This window comes from Actinia tenebrosa, unplaced genomic scaffold (genome assembly GCF_029948245.1).
Source record: "Actinia tenebrosa isolate PJP-AT-01 unplaced genomic scaffold, QUT_ActTen_1.0 PGA_scaffold0__85_contigs__length_37466705, whole genome shotgun sequence".
In the NCBI taxonomy this organism is placed as follows: Eukaryota; Metazoa; Cnidaria; class Anthozoa; order Actiniaria; family Actiniidae; genus Actinia; species Actinia tenebrosa.
In genome coordinates, this window is record NW_028292569.1 from 18,757,018 (window position 1) to 18,774,193 (window position 17,176).

The 17,176-nt window shown below is 43.5% G+C and overlaps 1 protein-coding gene across 1 annotated transcript in view; it reads left to right on the top strand.

Moving 5' to 3' along the window:
* The window catches only part of LOC116295230 (ATP-binding cassette sub-family C member 4), a 42,231-nt gene that overhangs the window by 14,903 nt on the left and 10,152 nt on the right, over nucleotides 1–17,176 (top strand). Inside the window, exons 17-25 of the mRNA XM_089034480.1 lie at nucleotides 1,385–1,531; nucleotides 2,149–2,186; nucleotides 2,401–2,651; nucleotides 3,625–3,704; nucleotides 4,471–4,621; nucleotides 5,510–5,749; nucleotides 5,920–6,020; nucleotides 6,521–6,712; nucleotides 7,222–7,377. Of these exons, the coding sequence (XP_088890606.1) occupies nucleotides 1,385–1,531; nucleotides 2,149–2,186; nucleotides 2,401–2,651; nucleotides 3,625–3,704; nucleotides 4,471–4,621; nucleotides 5,510–5,749; nucleotides 5,920–6,020; nucleotides 6,521–6,712; nucleotides 7,222–7,377 (1,356 nt within the window). The remainder of the gene's footprint in view (nucleotides 1–1,384; nucleotides 1,532–2,148; nucleotides 2,187–2,400; nucleotides 2,652–3,624; nucleotides 3,705–4,470; nucleotides 4,622–5,509; nucleotides 5,750–5,919; nucleotides 6,021–6,520; nucleotides 6,713–7,221; nucleotides 7,378–17,176) is intronic.

Sequence of the window (17,176 nt, forward strand, 5' to 3'; positions counted from 1 at the left end):
AGGAAGTAAGTTCAAAAATCGAAATTTTGTATGAAAACATTTGATCCAGGCATCTCTTGCCTCCGGTAAAAGTTTTCTTACGAAGTTCTCACTATTACTGGGTTTCACCACAGGCAACCCAAACAAAGTTCCTGTGATCGGCCAATCAGAATGCAGTATGTAACATGACCCGCTCACGCTTTACAACGGCCGTTTAAACACCATCGATCACACGCTGTAGAAGAAATCAAATATTCGACTTTAAGCCAGGATTTTTCTGGAAATATTTGGCGTGGTGGCATTCAGAATACATGTTATGATAGAGAAATTATCGTTCCTTGTTCCATGTTGCATTTTATTGCGGTTCAAGGGGAGAGAGAGATTTTTTTTGGATTTTCTAGCGTGATGTAGTCGATATCGGGTGCTAAGTCTCCAGCCTTCCCATTATTTAGGTAGAGAAGAGCGGATTTTGAAAAAAACCACTAAACGGCCTCAAATCGCGCTGAAACTTCGCCAGAAGACTGAACAAAGTAAAAGCAACAACTGGAGCAAGTTTTGAGGCAAATTGTTGAGTGAAACATTTTATTTTCATGACCTTAATCATAACTCCCATACATTCCCTTATAAACCATACACAGGAGCCTTGTTTGGGCTGCCTGTGGGTTTCACTAGACATAATTTCTTGTCTAGTGGGGAATGTTTATTAGCTGAATCACAAAATTCTTTCTGGTTAACAGCACATGGTGGTCAGTGTTTGACCACCATTTGGAGCAGATAATGAGATCCAAAAACTTTTATCAGCTGAGTGAAATCTAAAATTATGCCTTCGCGAGTTTTTAGCATATTTCGTTTAAACCTCGCATTTCTACTGGTTGTAATATGCTTATCACAGCTATGGAAATTATTTTTTCTGTCTTTCTAAATTTCAAAATACTTGATAAAAAGATTATTGTGTACAGTACCGAGACTGTTCCAATCGTCGAATTCGGCTTTCGCTGCTAAAATAATGCAAAACAAATACAAGAAGCAATGATACCCCCATTCATAACAGGATCAAAGAGAAATGATTTTGGACTAGCTAGCACATCTCCGCTGAATACATCTTCTTTAGCACTAAAGGGAAGCATCTAGTGAATTCACTCGATGTGAAAAAAATAAACTCCGAAAAATCTGGTATGAATGTTTAATTTTCTAACCGTTTTTAGTGTAAAAATGGCATTGGCCATTACGGGGTTGAGGAAAAGACAAGCTCGAATTTCATTGCAGTGCATTTCGGGACTGTTTAGGGGACAAAATAGCCGCCATCTTGGAAATATCTCCCCTCAAACAACCCCACAATGCACTGCAATGCCAACTGGACCCAGGTTTTTATCTTAGAATGGCTAATTATTGAACTACTGTCTAGAGCCCCGAAGAGATCTACGTGTCGAAACAAGAAGCTGAAAAACAGACGACTGGGACAGTAACCTGGAACGTGTATCTGAATTACTTAAAAGCTGGGAGTAGCCTGTTTGGTATGATCGTACTAGCAATCCTAGTACTAGCATCACAGGTAGGATACGAAGCTCAACTCTCGATTATCTAGATCCCTCTCGACCAAATTAAACCCTAGCTGTTGAGAGAGAGCCTGGGTACTTAAAAATTCAAAATGGCGCCTGACTGGATTTGGGGCAAAAGGTAAAAGAGTGTGTGCAACCATGTGACTCAAAATCCCTTGAGATATGAATAACAATGAAACAGCCGCCATGTTGGTTGATCTAACAAGAGAAGCTAATGAGGAATGCTTTGTTATCATCAACCAAGATGGCGGCAATGACGTAACATGTACCTGCTCTATTGCTTGAAGTACAATATACGTTACATGGAGTCCTCATTGGCCATTGGCTAGTTTGTACAACCCGAATAGAAGTTTTCGACTTCGTAAAATACCCCTGTATTCCTTGATTACCAGACTCATTTACTCAGGGTTAGCCTCATATCAGTGTCTAAATATTCACAAATACCAACGGTAAAGTAAAGAATGCACAACTCCAACAATACAAAGACTTTGAAATTCTATGGACCTTCATTAGAACACGTGAATATTCTATACAAAATTGAGGTCAAACCTGAGCAACAGGTTTTTTTTAATGTTATTGAGAGATTTTCATTGACTGTTTTTCTTGCCAGGGATCTATTCTGGTTGGAGAATGGTGGTTAGCTGAATGGTGAGTTCTAAAGTTGTCTGTCTGTCCGTCTGTCTTTCTGTCCTTCCATCCTCTTGTCCAACGTCTTCCGTCATTGGAGAATAATATTCTTTGTCTTAGTTGTATCCAAATTCATGTGTCTGATGCACAACCGTTAAACAAAGGAATGTTACTCTAGGGAATGACACGTGGTCTGGAGTTGAAAAATATTAAACCCATGTATTTGTCACTCCAGGGCGGACAGCGAACACTACGTGTCAACAGTTGTACCAAAGAAAAGTAACTCGACATTCTACTTGCCCTTCTATGACAGAGACACGTACATCATCGTCTATGGTGTACTCGTAGTCGTTGGCATGGTAACCAATCTGCTATCATTTGTCTTGTTGTTTCGCCTTTTTGTCTTGGCCTCAAAAAATCTTCACAACAACATGTTTAACAGCGTTCTCAGGGCTCCCATTTATTTCTTCGACACGAATCCTGTTGGTAAGTTCCTTACTAAGGTTATGAGCATATTGCGAATACTTCACGACTACTGTACGACAGCTTACGCACCACCTGACGAGAAACTTACGGCTGCTTCACGATCACTTTAAGAGCTTTATAACTACGACACGACTGTTTCACGATCACCTTACCGGCTTTATAACTACTGCACGACAGTTTCGCGACCACCTTTAGGTTGTATGGCTATTACACGACAGTTTCACGAGCACATGGTTGACTACACGACTGTTTCACGGCCACCTTACGAGCTCTATGGCTACTACGCGACTGTTTCTCGACCACCTTACGAGCTCTATGGTTACTACACGACTGTTTCTCGACCACCTTACGAGCTTTATAGCTACTACGCGACTGTTACTCGACCACCTTACGAGCTCTATGGTTACTACACGACTGCTTCTCGACCACCTTACGAGCTCTATGGCTACTACGCGACTGTTTCTCTACCACCTTACGAGCTCTATGGCTACTACGCGACTGTTTCTCGACCACCTTACGAGCTCTATGTCTACTACCCGACTGTTTCTCGACCACCTTACGAGCTCTATGGCTACTACACGACTGTTTCTATACCACCTTACGAGCTCTATGGCTACTACGCGACTGTTTCTCGACCACCTTACGAGCTCTATGGCTACTACGCGACTGTTTCTCGACCACCTTACGAGCTCTATGGCTACTACACGACTGTTTCTCGACCACCTTACGAGCTCTATGGCTACTACACGACTGTTTCTCGACCATCTTACGAGCTCTATGGTTACTACACGACTGTTTCTCGACCACCTTACGAGCTTTATAACTACTAAATGACTTTCTTATGACCACCGTACGAGCTTTATAATATATATATATTTTTGAAACTGTCGAAATTTCGTCTGGCAAATAGTGCTGAAACCTGTCCTTTAGGAGTAAGTATATCAATAATGTACGTATACCTTCCATTCGACAGGTCGTGTTCTCAATCGGTTTGCTAAAGACATCAGTCAAATGGACGATCTTCTTCCCTCCTCATTTTCGGATTTTGTCAGGGTAGGTATCTTTCGTAGGTTGTTTGATGCTGTACAGTACTTCCTGATGCCTTGCTGCATCATGCATTACCGTGCTCTTCCATACAGCAGTTTTCGTATGACTGTGAAAAGCTCGCGGCACGAACACGGTCGTGACACGGCAAGGCATACGTCAGACTAATCACATTGAGCGAGAATTTACTCTCCATCCAATCAAATCAGACCCGGAACATGGCGCGAGCACGGTCACGCCAAAGTCATCGCGCTGTCAGACCAATCACGTTGCGCGAAAAAAAAAAATCAGCTAAGCTCATTCCTTGCTGTACCATACCGTACCTTGCTGCATTGAATCATGCTGCACCGCACCTTGCCTTGCTAGACCATTCCGTACCTTGCCTTCTTCCACCATGCTGCATCGCACCTTGCCTTGATAGACTGTGCCGTACCTTGCTGTCTTGCATGTGTCATAGATTGTGCCATATCGTTATGTGCCACGCCGTGTTTTTACTAAGTATACGTCATTTCCAATCAGCATACTGATTTGCGGATCAGAAAAACCAATGGTTCCAGATTTGTTCATGTGATGCTTATGGAAGATTACAGTTAAGATTATAATTATATCGTTTTTTCAGTATGGATCTTGATAAACATTTGATTAAGAAAATAAACGCAAGAATTGCTGGACGTTTCGATGACATCCTGTCATCATTTTCAACAACATTTAATGACAGATCAAGCGTGAGTTACTGAATGACAAAATAAATATATGTACTTTTTTTTAATATCAGCTCAGTGTCCTTACATTTGCCATCCTTCTCCTCAACGTGGTCAGCATCCCATACCTTTTGGTCGGCGCACTACCAATGACTATCCTCTTCGGTTACCTTAGAAATTATTACCTGAAGACATCACGAGACATCAAAAGACTGGAAGCTATCAGTGAGTATTTATCAAATTTTTTTCCGTGCTCCGTTCAGTGTTAAAGCCAGCAGAAAGTGCCGCAAGCACGAAAGAGGTGTGTGAAGCACGTGCTTACGTCACTTCCTGCGTGCTTCATTACTGAACGGAGCTTGGGAAAAGCTTTTTTATTCGTTAGTTATTAGGCTATATGCAAAATATTATTCAACAAATCCATGTTCCCTTAAATTTTATCCCCTCTCTCCATCAATGCTCTGTTTTAAGTGTTCTGTCGAGTGTCAAAGTGTTTGTATTGTTGAAGTTGTGCATTCTTTATATATTACTTTACCGTTGGTATTTGTGAATATTTAGACACTGATTCGGGTCTAAGGCTCCGTCCACACGTATCTAGAAATTTTCGTATCCGCAAATTATTTTTTACGGTTACGGGTTGCGTCCACACTTGTTCGAAAATTTTCGAAAACAGTCTCCAGAGTGGAAATTTTCGAATACGCTCCGAATACGGATACGTGTGGACGGTCGTATCCGCAAATTTTCGAATACGATGACGTAAACACGATTTTGCGCATGCTCAATGAGAAAAACTATCCGTCAAAGGGACTAGGCACTAGCGCGCATCAGGGCGGATCAAGAAATTTCCGGATACGTGTGGACAGTGAAAACGATTCGAAAACGATTCGAATACGCTGCGTGTGGACACGAACATTTTCGTATCCACAAAAAAAAAGTTGCGGATGCAAAAATTTTCGGATACGTGTGGACGGGGCCTAAGCCTGAGTAAATGAGTCTGTAATCAAGAAACACAGCTGTAATTTGGAATTCAAAACTGGTCTGTTAGCTTAGGAAGACAGAAATAAAGCTTTTGAAAAATCCCAGACTATCATAACTCCATGTATTTCCCTTCACCAGACCGTAGCCCAGTGTATTCTCACGTATCGGCAAGTTTGGATGGTCTGATGACGATAAGAGCCTTCAATGCTGAAGAACGATTTATTGACAGTTTCTATGACTACCAGAACTACCACTCGGCTGGGTACTTCCTCTTTCTGACTACTCAAAGATGGCTTGGTGCCAGACTTGATGTCATGTGTGCCTCGTTCATGGCCTTGGCTGTTATTGGTAGCATGGTAACATTTGAAACCGGAACAGGTATGGGAAGAGTGCTGGGCAGTACATGATGATACGTTCCTCCCTTCCTTCCTTCCTTCCTTCTTTCCTTTTTTCCTTCTTTATCGATCTTCTCTCCGTCGTTACTAAGATGTTTTTAATTATTGTTCTTTTCTTTCAAATATCTAATCTTTCTTCTTTTTTCTTTGCAGCTTTGAGCGCTAGTGTTGTTGGTCTGTGTCTGACATATGCTAAGATGTTAACAGGCATGTTCCAGTGGTGTACAAGGCAGAGCGCTGAAGTAGAAAACATTGTAAGTAAGCATTCGTTATAATGCGTTCTCACTAAAGCTAAAAACTTTACAAAAAAATCTTTGTTCAAGTTTTCTTTACTTTGTGGATAATGTTTTAAAATTTGAGCCAGACCACGTGTCATTCCCTTGAGTATAAGATCCTTCGTTGGAGTTGTATCCATATTTATGCGTCTTCTCATGAACAGCCTGTGTAAAGCAAAGAAATGATACTCTAGGGACTGACACGTGGTCTAAGATTGGAAAACCTAAATAACCCAGTTAAGAAGGTTTAGATTCCCTTCCATACCTAATGCGAAAACATGCAACACGCATTCATGGTGCATGGATGATGACCCTGGTTGAACCAATCACAGCTGGCGTGATAAATATGCAGCCAATCAGATTTCACACCCATTGTGATTGGTTTGTGTGGATTCTCGCTTTGATTGGCTCAACTCGAAAGCCATTTAACGGCCGTGCAAAATTTTCTCTAATGGAGTTATATTTTTATTGAACGCCAGATGACATCAGTTGAGAGGGTTATAGAGTACTCACAACTAGAACCAGAAGCAGAGCCCTCGAAACCCTTACAAATCCCGCGGGATTGGCCTAGTAATGGCGTCATTTCAGCCGAGCGGCTGTACTACTCCCATCACAAGACGCTACCTCCAGTTCTCAAGAATCTTAATTTTTGTATCAAAAGTGAAGAAAAGGTAATGTTCTGTCCAGTTGGTCGCACAAGTTCTTATTAAAAGTTTGTTGGTCGTTTGATTAAGACGGACGGTTTGAGAGGCTCGTTTTTTGTTGTTGTTTTTTGTAGTCGTTGTTTTTTGTAGTTGTTGTTGTGTTGTTTTGTTTTGTTGTTTTTTGTTTTGTTTTTTGTTGTTGGTTTTTTTGTTGTTGTTTTTGTTTTTGTTTGTTTGTTGTTGTTGGTTCGGCAATGAATTATTACAGTCAATTTGACAATGTTGTTATTTAGTTGGTCGTAATCCAGAGGTTTAATCAAGAATTACTAAAGAAAACATTCTATAGTTCGGAATAGATGGTCGCACAGGGACTGATAACTTACTTTGACCTTGACTGGTGGTCGGCAATTCAAGGTTCAAACTTTCATGAATTTCTCATGATACCTATACTTGATCGCAAAGATTGATTTAACCAGACCTGCGGTCGGCATACACAGGTTCGACCGGATAATAATTTATATTTTCTCCGTATTTAGGTCGGTATAGTTGGTCGTACAGGTGCTGGTAAATCGTCCTTACTCAGTATGTTATTCCGACTGAATAACCCAGAAGGACTGGTACAAATAGACTCTCTAACAATCACTGATTTGTCCCTTCACGATTTGAGAAGCGCTATATCCATCATACCACAGGTATGTACTCACCTCTCTCCCCTTACAAGCTGAGCGGTGAAATTTAGTTTCAGCCAATCACAGCGCGTTTAGCTGTTCTGCCGCCAGCCCTCATCTCTAGGTTATTGTAAAGCAGCAGTAAGGGGGACTCGCGGTCAATGTCAAAGATTTACGGGTTTTACAGGCGGTTTAAGGAAGGCGCCGGCAGCGGGAATAAGCCGCGCGCCGTGTCCTTACTGCTGCTGTGTTGGGAATCAAAGATAAGTGTTTATAAAAATGTACGATATATATACGATGCATGAATGTAAAAAGTTCACCAATGACTTCTGTATAATTTGCCTAAGATCCAAAGTTAACATACCTAAGCCCAAGGGTTTCTGGTGTTGTGGTAAGAAAATGCAAATAGAAGACGACACGTCAGCACAGTGTTACGAGTGTGGTAAGAATATTCGTAATGCCGTACCAAATGCTACCAGAGAGCAGTATTACGCCAATGGAGGTCGTAAGAAAACGCCATATAAGAGAATAAAATACTTCAGGGACTGGATGAGTCATATCCAAGGTTTACATCCGGTATATTTAAGCGACGAAGTAAAGAAGAAAATCATAGACCATTTAGAAGAGCCAACCCCACAAAGCCTACGGAAAGCGTTGAAAAAATTAAAGCTAGGGAAATATTACAAAGCTATTCCCTATCTTTTGTCTGAAATTACCGGTAAGTCTATTCCTGAGGTTTCTGATATGACAAAAGCCGAGTGGATGTTTTGTCGGCTGAATAAGGATATTCCTTATTATCCTGACGTAATTTACGAAATATTTTACAAAATAGACCCCAACCACCCCCTGTTAGGATGGATTCCCAGGCGATGATTTTACACAAGTTTTTTCACATTTGTGTAATATTTTGTGAAAACGATGCAGGCTGTGTAATATTTTGTGAAAACGATGCAGGCTGCGTAATATTTTGTGTAATATTTTGTGAAACTAATTTGCATATGAACCTGACAGCCGGCGTTCGATATGTAAATAGAATCCTGTCACGATGTTTACTGAGCAAGCTTTCTTTGAAGCTCTTCTTTTGCCTCCTGGTAGATCTTTTTGCGAGATTCCTCGGAAAGATCTTTTACGACTGTTTTTTTATTCCTTATGTCCGTCTTTAATTTCTCGTATTTGTCTTCTTCGGCCAGAATAAGCGAGAATTCGACGTCGTCTATCTTTCTGTCACGCAAAGCCTTTGAGACAAGATCGGTAATTGTATTTACTTTAGCCCTTGACAGAGCTATTGTCGTGTCATGCTTGGATATCTTGCTTGACAACTGTTTCATAATACCCGTAGCAACAGCAGAAATAATACCACAGGCTGCCCCAACGCCGGCCAAAGGAACTCCAACGATTATTCCCGGTCCAGTAAGCGAAGTAGCAACGCCGGAGCCCGTTAACACAACAGATATGGATCCTGAAGTTATCGCAATCTTATGTAGCGTACTCCGGGCTCTGACGTACTTTTTTCGGACTTTTTCGTAGTGTTTTGTCTGCCCTTCCAAGTAAGCCAAGATTAAGTTCGCTTTATTCAGACGAAAGTTTTCAGCGTTTAGTTCGTTAGGTGTAGTATAGGGAACATCTGGGTACAACTTAGGTGCTGATGGTATAACATCCATTATATATACTAATGTACGACGCTTTTGGGAATAACATAGAGGAGCAGCCGCATCACGACAACCGGGATTACTGGAATTGGAGAGCATTTAGGAAGATGTTCCCGCATGCAGACCCTAGTAAGTTCGAAAGAAGGCCCGATGGTATTTACTATAACGGCTCTAGGATGTACAGCAATGCGGACTTGGAGCCAAAGCATCCTAAGATTTTACAACCAAAACCCGAGCATAAAGAAAGGCAACCTAATTTTCCAGAGAATCTATTGCCGGCAACCCAGAATTACCCATTTTACGACAACAAAGGTGGAGCGAATGACTTTGCTAAGATGGTTACCTCCTTAGAAATCCCCGTGGGTCCTACGACTTTCAAGACAAAGGTCAGAGACATCTTTAGAGAAACTGCCATGAAACATACCTCAGGGAAAGAATCCAGAGAATGGTTATCAGGTCCCAACATGCGGTATTGGCCGCAGCAGTTAAACTTTGCCGTCTGGGCTGCTACTAAAGGATGCGGTATAGCCGCGGATATGTTCCATATTCCTTTCCTGCGATTTCATGTTGCTTTTACTATTCGTAGGATATTGTTTGAGTTAGGAGCGCCGCTTCCTAGTGACACTATCTTTAACCCGAAGGATAACAAATATGACAAAGTCGCATGGGAGCGATTAAGGAATGAGTTTAAGCTTACCAACCCCGATTTTCGTAACAAAGAGGGTACCGCCCATGGTTTAGGAGAGACTTACACCTATGCTTCGTATGTTGGTGCCAGCATAGAAACGCCGGGCATGGGGTATCCTAGCTCTTACGAATTCTCGGACTTAGGAGGCAGCGGAACGAAGGGTAATTTAATTTACTACATAGAAAGCAAAGAAAAGTATCCTTGGGCGCCTTTCTTTGCCGCAAAGGGCATTGGACTGAAAAACCTAGCAAGGATTAATCGAAGCATCGAAGCCTTTGTTTACTGCATTCTAGGGGCCCAGGTTAGCACTCGCAGCCCCATCGTAGATGCCTCCGGTGCGTCACAGGAAACGCAACAAGTATTCCTTGTCCTCTTCGAAAGCGCTGTTATCGAGAATGAGATCTCTAAGTCGGTGCAGAGATATCAACTTGCAGTGCAGCAGTCTAAAGTGCGACTGGATTATGCCTTGAGTCCTGGTTGTTGGTTAATGCCAAGTAATTTGGTTATCAACGCCGATTCCGTCGTGGGATACAACAACAAGCTGCAGCGAGCAACCAAGGATATGAAGTTTGGGGTGAATGACGTGAATTCTGACACTCTTAGGAACATTCCCCATTTCGTGGAGAAGCCTAAGAAGGAGCACGTAGAAAAGCCCGCACCAAAGAACGTAAAGAAGAAGCCCAAAAAGAAGGTTATGCCTGCGATACCCGAGGAATATGACCATAACTTACTAAAGGCCGGCTTAGCAGCTGCAAGCATTGGTCTGAGCTATTATATATGGCGATGAGTAATCCCTACATGGCTGGAGTAGATTGCGTTTATACGACTTACACAGGTGAGAAAAAATACACCCAGGCATCTTGGGTTGATGTCACGGGCATGTCCGTGAATTTGAATTACTCAGGAAAGAAATTGATCCTTTGTAGTATTTGCATGGGCGCGAGCAGTCACGCCAACGTCGGCTTTAGGTTCCTGGATGAGAATGGCGTACTGCAGCCTATGCGTGCGAAGACGAACAACAGGGAGCCTGTGCATTTCTCCGTAGAGCCCAACACCGACAGCGCTGAGAATTTATCGGTTTGGACTTTTCATATGGTCGCCGATTGCCATGGGAAGGTAAAGCTGCAAATGCGCGTAGATGACACCGGGAGCGTTTGCATAAATAGCATAGAAAATCAGAGAGATGAAAAATATAACCACGCAACCATTTGCACTCTTACGGTAATGAGTCTCTAGAAGCAAATTTATTTGCTGGTATATATGAACCCACATACTAAGGAGGATTCATTCCTTTATTTTCTGGAGGAAGATAGATACTTGCGTAATGCTAATTGGGTTGACACGGAATTGTGGGTGAAGGTTGGTGGGTTGGGATTGATTATGTGCACAATTTGTATTAGCGTAAGGGAGGAATATGGTATTGGATTTAGAGTAGTAGATGAGAATAACGATCCATTGTTACCATACAGAACACTGAAAAATACTAGACGGTCAGCTCATTTTTCATATGAACCGCCAAATAGTCTAGACGATATAGTACCAATAACCTTTCACATGGTAGCTAATTGTCAATACGCAAAGCTTCAGATCAATACTGACGCAACATCTAACGTTAATGTCGAAGTTAAGATAAACGCTGTTATTTCACAATCAGCTGCGCCAAGCGATTCTACTTTTAATCATAAGACCATTTCTACTATGACTGCCATACCGCTAGTTCCGCATTATCAAGGCGGTGCGAATACTATCTTTACTTATCCCCAGTCTAGAACACCCCGTGCACCCGACGACGATTATAAGCCGCCAGTAATACACAAGGATAAGATCAACCCCGCATCTTCTTCAAAAGGACCACGCCGATAGCGACGACCAAGATCCAAATGTTATTCCCCACGAACTTCAACAGTTCGCCGCCGGTCTTCAGTGTCAGGCTTAAAACGCTACCCAGCAGCCCAGGAAGACCGGCTGCCATCTTTTTTCCCAAGTCCGTCAGCCCATTGCCTAATTTCTTTACGCCCGCGCCTGTAGCCTTAAGCGTGGATAGGATGACTCCTACTACGGTACTAATAGCGACCGCAAATGCCAGTGGAACGCCATACTTCAAAAGGGCTCTTTTTACCTTTTCCTTGGTGGTAAGCCCGAGCTCTTTTTCCAGGTTGTCCTTTTGCGCCCGTAATTCCGCAAGGCGTATTTCAAGCGTATCTACTTCCTTTTGGGCTGCCTCCCTTTCCTCTTCGGGACGAGTTTGGTCCTCGATTACTTCTTGCTGCCGCTCTATTTGCCCCTCCAGGTCCTCAATGGCCTGATCTCTTTGCCGGATTTGTTCCTCCTTAGTATTGATTTCAGCCATTAACCGTCGCCGTTCCACTAAAGAGCCGGCTATGGTGGTTTGCAGGTTATCGGTATCGTCTTTAATTAGATCCAACTCTTGCAGGGCGAGGTTAAGAGCCCTTTGAGTTTGATTTCTTTCGCGTCGAATTTGGGTTCTTTGGTCTACCAGCTCCCTTATTTCTTGATTTTTAAATTCGACCTCCCTCCTATGCGCGTCGGCAAGCCGCTGGTTTTGCTTCATGTATTCCTCCTCCCTTTCTTCCAACGTTTCCCGCAGTGCTTCCACTGAGGCGCCAGAGCTTTGGGCTTCTCCTAAGTCCTCCCGTGCTTTGTCTAATTCGCGCAGGGCCTGATCCACCTGATTTCCTATTTCTTTTATTCTTTCATCTTGATGGGCGGACTTCTTTTCAGCATCGGCAAGTAGCTGACCTTGCTTTGCATATTCTACATCTTTTTCTCTTAACTCCCTTTGCAGATCCGCGGCACGTTTTTCCGCGTTGGTCCTTTCGGTTAAGTTGTGCAGCCTTTCTAACAGGCTTCTAGTAGCACGCTGAAAGCCTCTTAATCTCAAGACGTCACCCCTAACGTTGCCCTCCTCATCAAAGAGGTTTTGCGGTTTTGTCCAGCGGTCTTTGTCGGGAAATCTTAAGTCTTGGACGCTTATGAGGACTTTGTTTCCCTTTTCCGTGAGCTTTACGTCGTCAGCATCAAAGTTGTCGTAGCGCAGCTCTAGCTCCCGCGCTGCCCACTCTACGGTTTCCCGCGCGGCTGCTTCCGGCTCGCCTATGTTTTGAAGCTCTATGTGCTCACGCGGAAACGCGTACTCGCGTGCTTTGAGATGTCTTAGGGCCTTTGCAATCCTATCCCTTAGGGAATCGTCGACTTGTTGGGTGGGAAGCAGCGGTTCTTCATCACCGTCGTTAATGTCAGCCTGACCTTCCTCAGTGGTGGGATCAAAGTCGGGGTCTGTTCCTTCTACTTCCATTATATATGATAAGCTCAAAGTTAAATCCCAACGTATTACCTAAGCAGGTTGGCGGGCTGAAGGCAGAACGCACCTTTCATCGGGTCACATTCGCACCTTCTAGCGCAAAGCCAGGGGAAACCTTGTACGTAGGCGTACCCCGCCTAACAGATAACCTAGTCTTAGTACCCGGCACCTTGGCTTTAAGGTTCGACTTAGCGGTGCAGTCAAGCCCCACAGATGAAAGGATTATCGTTAACAACGTGGGTCGCAACATCGTTTCTAAGATGAGAATCAAGTTTGCTGGGGAATCCTTGCTGGACTTAAATAGGTACGATCTGTATACCACCTATAAGGATCTATGGTTAACAGCATTTGACCGCCCGCAAAGGATAGAACAAGGAATTGGTAGTGTCATTCTACGTAAGGTCCGCACACCTACGAAAACGCAACCTACTGACGGCAGCGGAGAAACCGCAGTGGCAGACGCAAAGCGAATAAAGACCGCCTATGGTAGTAAGTATGTCATACCATTAGACTTTGAAGTGATTACGAATCACGGTGTGTATTACCCAAGACAGCTTGCCGAACTGCAGTTTGAAGTAACTTTAGCAGATGCTAATAACATCATTGGTGGGCTAAGCAGTGCACTTACCACGACAACCCCATACTCTATCACTAATCTAGAATTACAGTACGAAACGGTGTACAGCGAAGAGCTGGCCCGTAGCGCTGGCATGGAATATAGCGCCGGAAAGGCATTCTTATACGACCACGTAGTGATGTATAAGACGTTCAGCTTCCTGGATAAGACGGATGAGGTTATCAACCAAAGCATTAACCTCCCCCAAAGAAGTCTCACGGGGTTAATGTTGGTGTTTGCCAAACCCTACGAAGCCGGTAAGCGCGACTCCGAGGCCTTTCACAACCCCAACATTACTAACGTCGGCGTGAATATCAACGGAGTCCCAAACAAGGTCTACTCCCAGGGGATAAAGCCCGCAGACGTGTACAGAGAGGCCATGCGCAAGTTTGGCGACCAAATTAGCCCTGAGGAATTCTTTAAGGATAAGTATGCGCTGTGGATTGACATGCGCACCATTAACGACGAAGACCTACATGGTCAGGGTTTACGTCTAGTAAATACGCAGGATGGCATAACATTGGAGATCAAGCGCACCAAGAATGCCTCCGCGGGCGACGGTGATAAAATAAACTGCTACGTCTTCGTCGTGTCTGACGCGCAACTGAGCGTAGAAATGAATCAGCTAAAGAGCGTTGCCTATTGATCCACTCGCTCATCCTTTTGATAAAAAAATATCGTTGGTATATAATGCTTCGCGTATTCGAAAACAACGAAACCAAACTGCAATGCATAGTGCAAGGCGATAAACTATACTTCAAAGCAAAGGAAGTGGCGCTGGCGTTGGGTTACGAACGCCCAAAAGATGCAATTAAGGTGCATGTTCGTGAAAAGTATAAGGTAAAGCTTAGCGAACTTAGAGTGGAGGTGAATCGCCTCCCCTCGTATTCACAGCCTAATTCCCTGTACGTAACCGAATCTGGGTTGTATCAACTAATATTTAGCTCTAAGATGCCAACGGCAGAGACATTCCAGGATTGGGTCCTCGAGGACGTTCTTCCCGCATTGAGAAAGACAGGTAAGTATGAAATAGAAAGGCGGTTCGATAGTCCTAACAAGTTAGTCTTCAAAATGGAAAATGAGTTTGACCTGCATAAGAAAGTCGTGGACTACATACGCCGCTTCTACCCACAGATGCTCATAGCGCCCGGCTTAGGGGAATTGCAGGATTCTGACAGCAAACGCATAAAATGCTGGCAGAAGGGTTATCAAAGGGGTCAACCCGACCTCTTAATACTGAACGCGCATTTAAGGTATGAAGGGCTTTGCATCGAATTAAAGACGCCGAAAGGAAATGGCATACTCTCCGCAGACCAACGCAAGATAATTTCGCAGTATGACGCGAATGGTTACCTGACCATGGTTAGCAACGATTATGACGTCATCTGTCGTGCCCTTAGCAACTACGCGGAAGGCATCCGTATTCCCTGTCGGTGGTGCTGCAAACGCTTCAAGACTACGGAGACAAGGGCAACGCATTTAAGAATATTTCATAGATATAATGATCGTCAACCAAATACACTGGCGTGACCTGATTTGCGGTAAAGCATACGAAATAAAAAATTACGTCGTCTTCGAAGACATCGACCGTTTACGGTTAGTCCTCAAAGACTTAGAAGGTAAGGAATATTCCCTTTGGGCGCCGGATTGCGTGCGGTACGTAATTCAGGGCGAGGAATTCACCCACTTACGCAGCTATGGTAAGGTAAATGGCCGATGGAAGTTTGACATTGAAAGAAGAGTCACTCCATCTCCTCTTTGTAGTTAAGCGCGTCTGCTAAAGTCCGCTGCGCTTTAGGATCCGCGGAGCACCAATGCCCCACAAAGGATCCTTCGGAGAATACCCTGTCGCAATGAAGGCAGATGTATTTTTTACGCGGTTTGGGTATCGGTGGCTTACGAGGGGTATTGCAGTCGGCAGGTAGTTCGCAAGTAATACAGTCCATATATTGAAAGGGTAATTAGAATGCCTCCCAGAAAGGCAGCTGCGTAGGCTAGCATATACCTTTAAAAGGGGTCCTTATTTTTATTTATTATTATTAAATATCCTTAATTATTCTTAATAATAATAAATAAAAATAAGAATGGGATTTGAGACTCTTTGCACAAACCCTATCTTACTATCTTAGGTCCTTTCTAACTTCTACGGGCTTTCCTTGCGGCCTCATTGCCGGCATGCCAGGCCTCAAAGCGATCTAAGTACTCTTCAAAACCGCCTTGGCCTTCATACAAACACTGCCAAATATGTTGACCGCTCCTTTGACAGCCGCAGCGATCGCAGGGCGCCTCCCAATATTCCCTATCTTCCCACCTTACGCCTTCTACGAGGTCAAACTCCGCAAAGCGCTGGTCGATTTCCTTCTTCCGGCGCGTCAACTTCCTTTGGGTTTCCTGCGGACAACATCGTGCAGCAACGTCGCCGTGCTCCTCGCAAGCCACGCTCAGCAGGTCGTAATTACCGCAGCACCGATGTCGATGCCATTCGTCGTTCTTGTCCTCCTCGCAGCGCTCACATACGTTCTTTAGGCAAACGCGGTTATCCACGTGGTAATCCAACATCTGCGCGCTGCTAAAGAGGCGATTACATTCCTTACAACGTCTTTCGCGTGCCTTCTTAGCGCACACCTTCTTTTCCAGGTGGTATTTTAACATTTGCTTCGAGCTGAACTCCTTGTTACACCGCTCACACTCCATATATAATAAGGATTTAATAACCCTTATATGGGATACCGCATAAAGTCCTTAATGGACTCTTTTGCCCCAGATACTATTTCAAAGAGTGTCTCAGAATGTTGACGTTTAGGTTAAATCTTTGTTAAGGATGCCTGGAAACTATTTAAAAAGTGTCTCAGAATGTTGACGTTTAGGTTAAATCTTTGTTAAGGATACCTGGAAACTATTCCAAAGAGTGTCTCAGAATGTTAACAATAAGGTTAAATCTTTGTTAAGGATGCCTGGAAAGCCCGTAAGGATTAGTAGGCGGCTTAAGATAGTAAGGTAGGGTTTGCGCAAAGAGTCTCAAATCCCATTCTTATTTTTATTTATTATTATTAAGAATAATTAAGGATATTTAATAATAATAAATAAAAATAAGGACCCCCTTTAAAGGGCGCTTGCAGGATTCAAAATAGTAAAGCTAAGACACTCTTTGGAATAGTTTCCAGGCATCCTTAACAAAGATTTAACCTAAACGTCAACATTCTGAGACACTCTTTGAAATAGTTTCCGGGCATCCTTAACAAAGATTTAACCTTATTGTTAACATTCTACAGGGGATATCGCATGAAGTCCTTAACGGACTCCTTAGCCCAGCCCGCCATCGTCAAGAGCGCACCAAACCTTTCTGCGCGCTTCAGACCGCACATTTCATCGTACAACTCCTGCACGCGCTCTTTTAACCGGTCAATCTCCTCCCTTTGCATTTCTATGGTGTCTCTTTTATCTTTTGCATCGGTGGCAATCCTTCTTACTGCGTCCACTGGGTCCATCGTATATATAATGGATCCGAACCATATTCCCTGCAATGCTCTGATAGTAGGACCCACCGG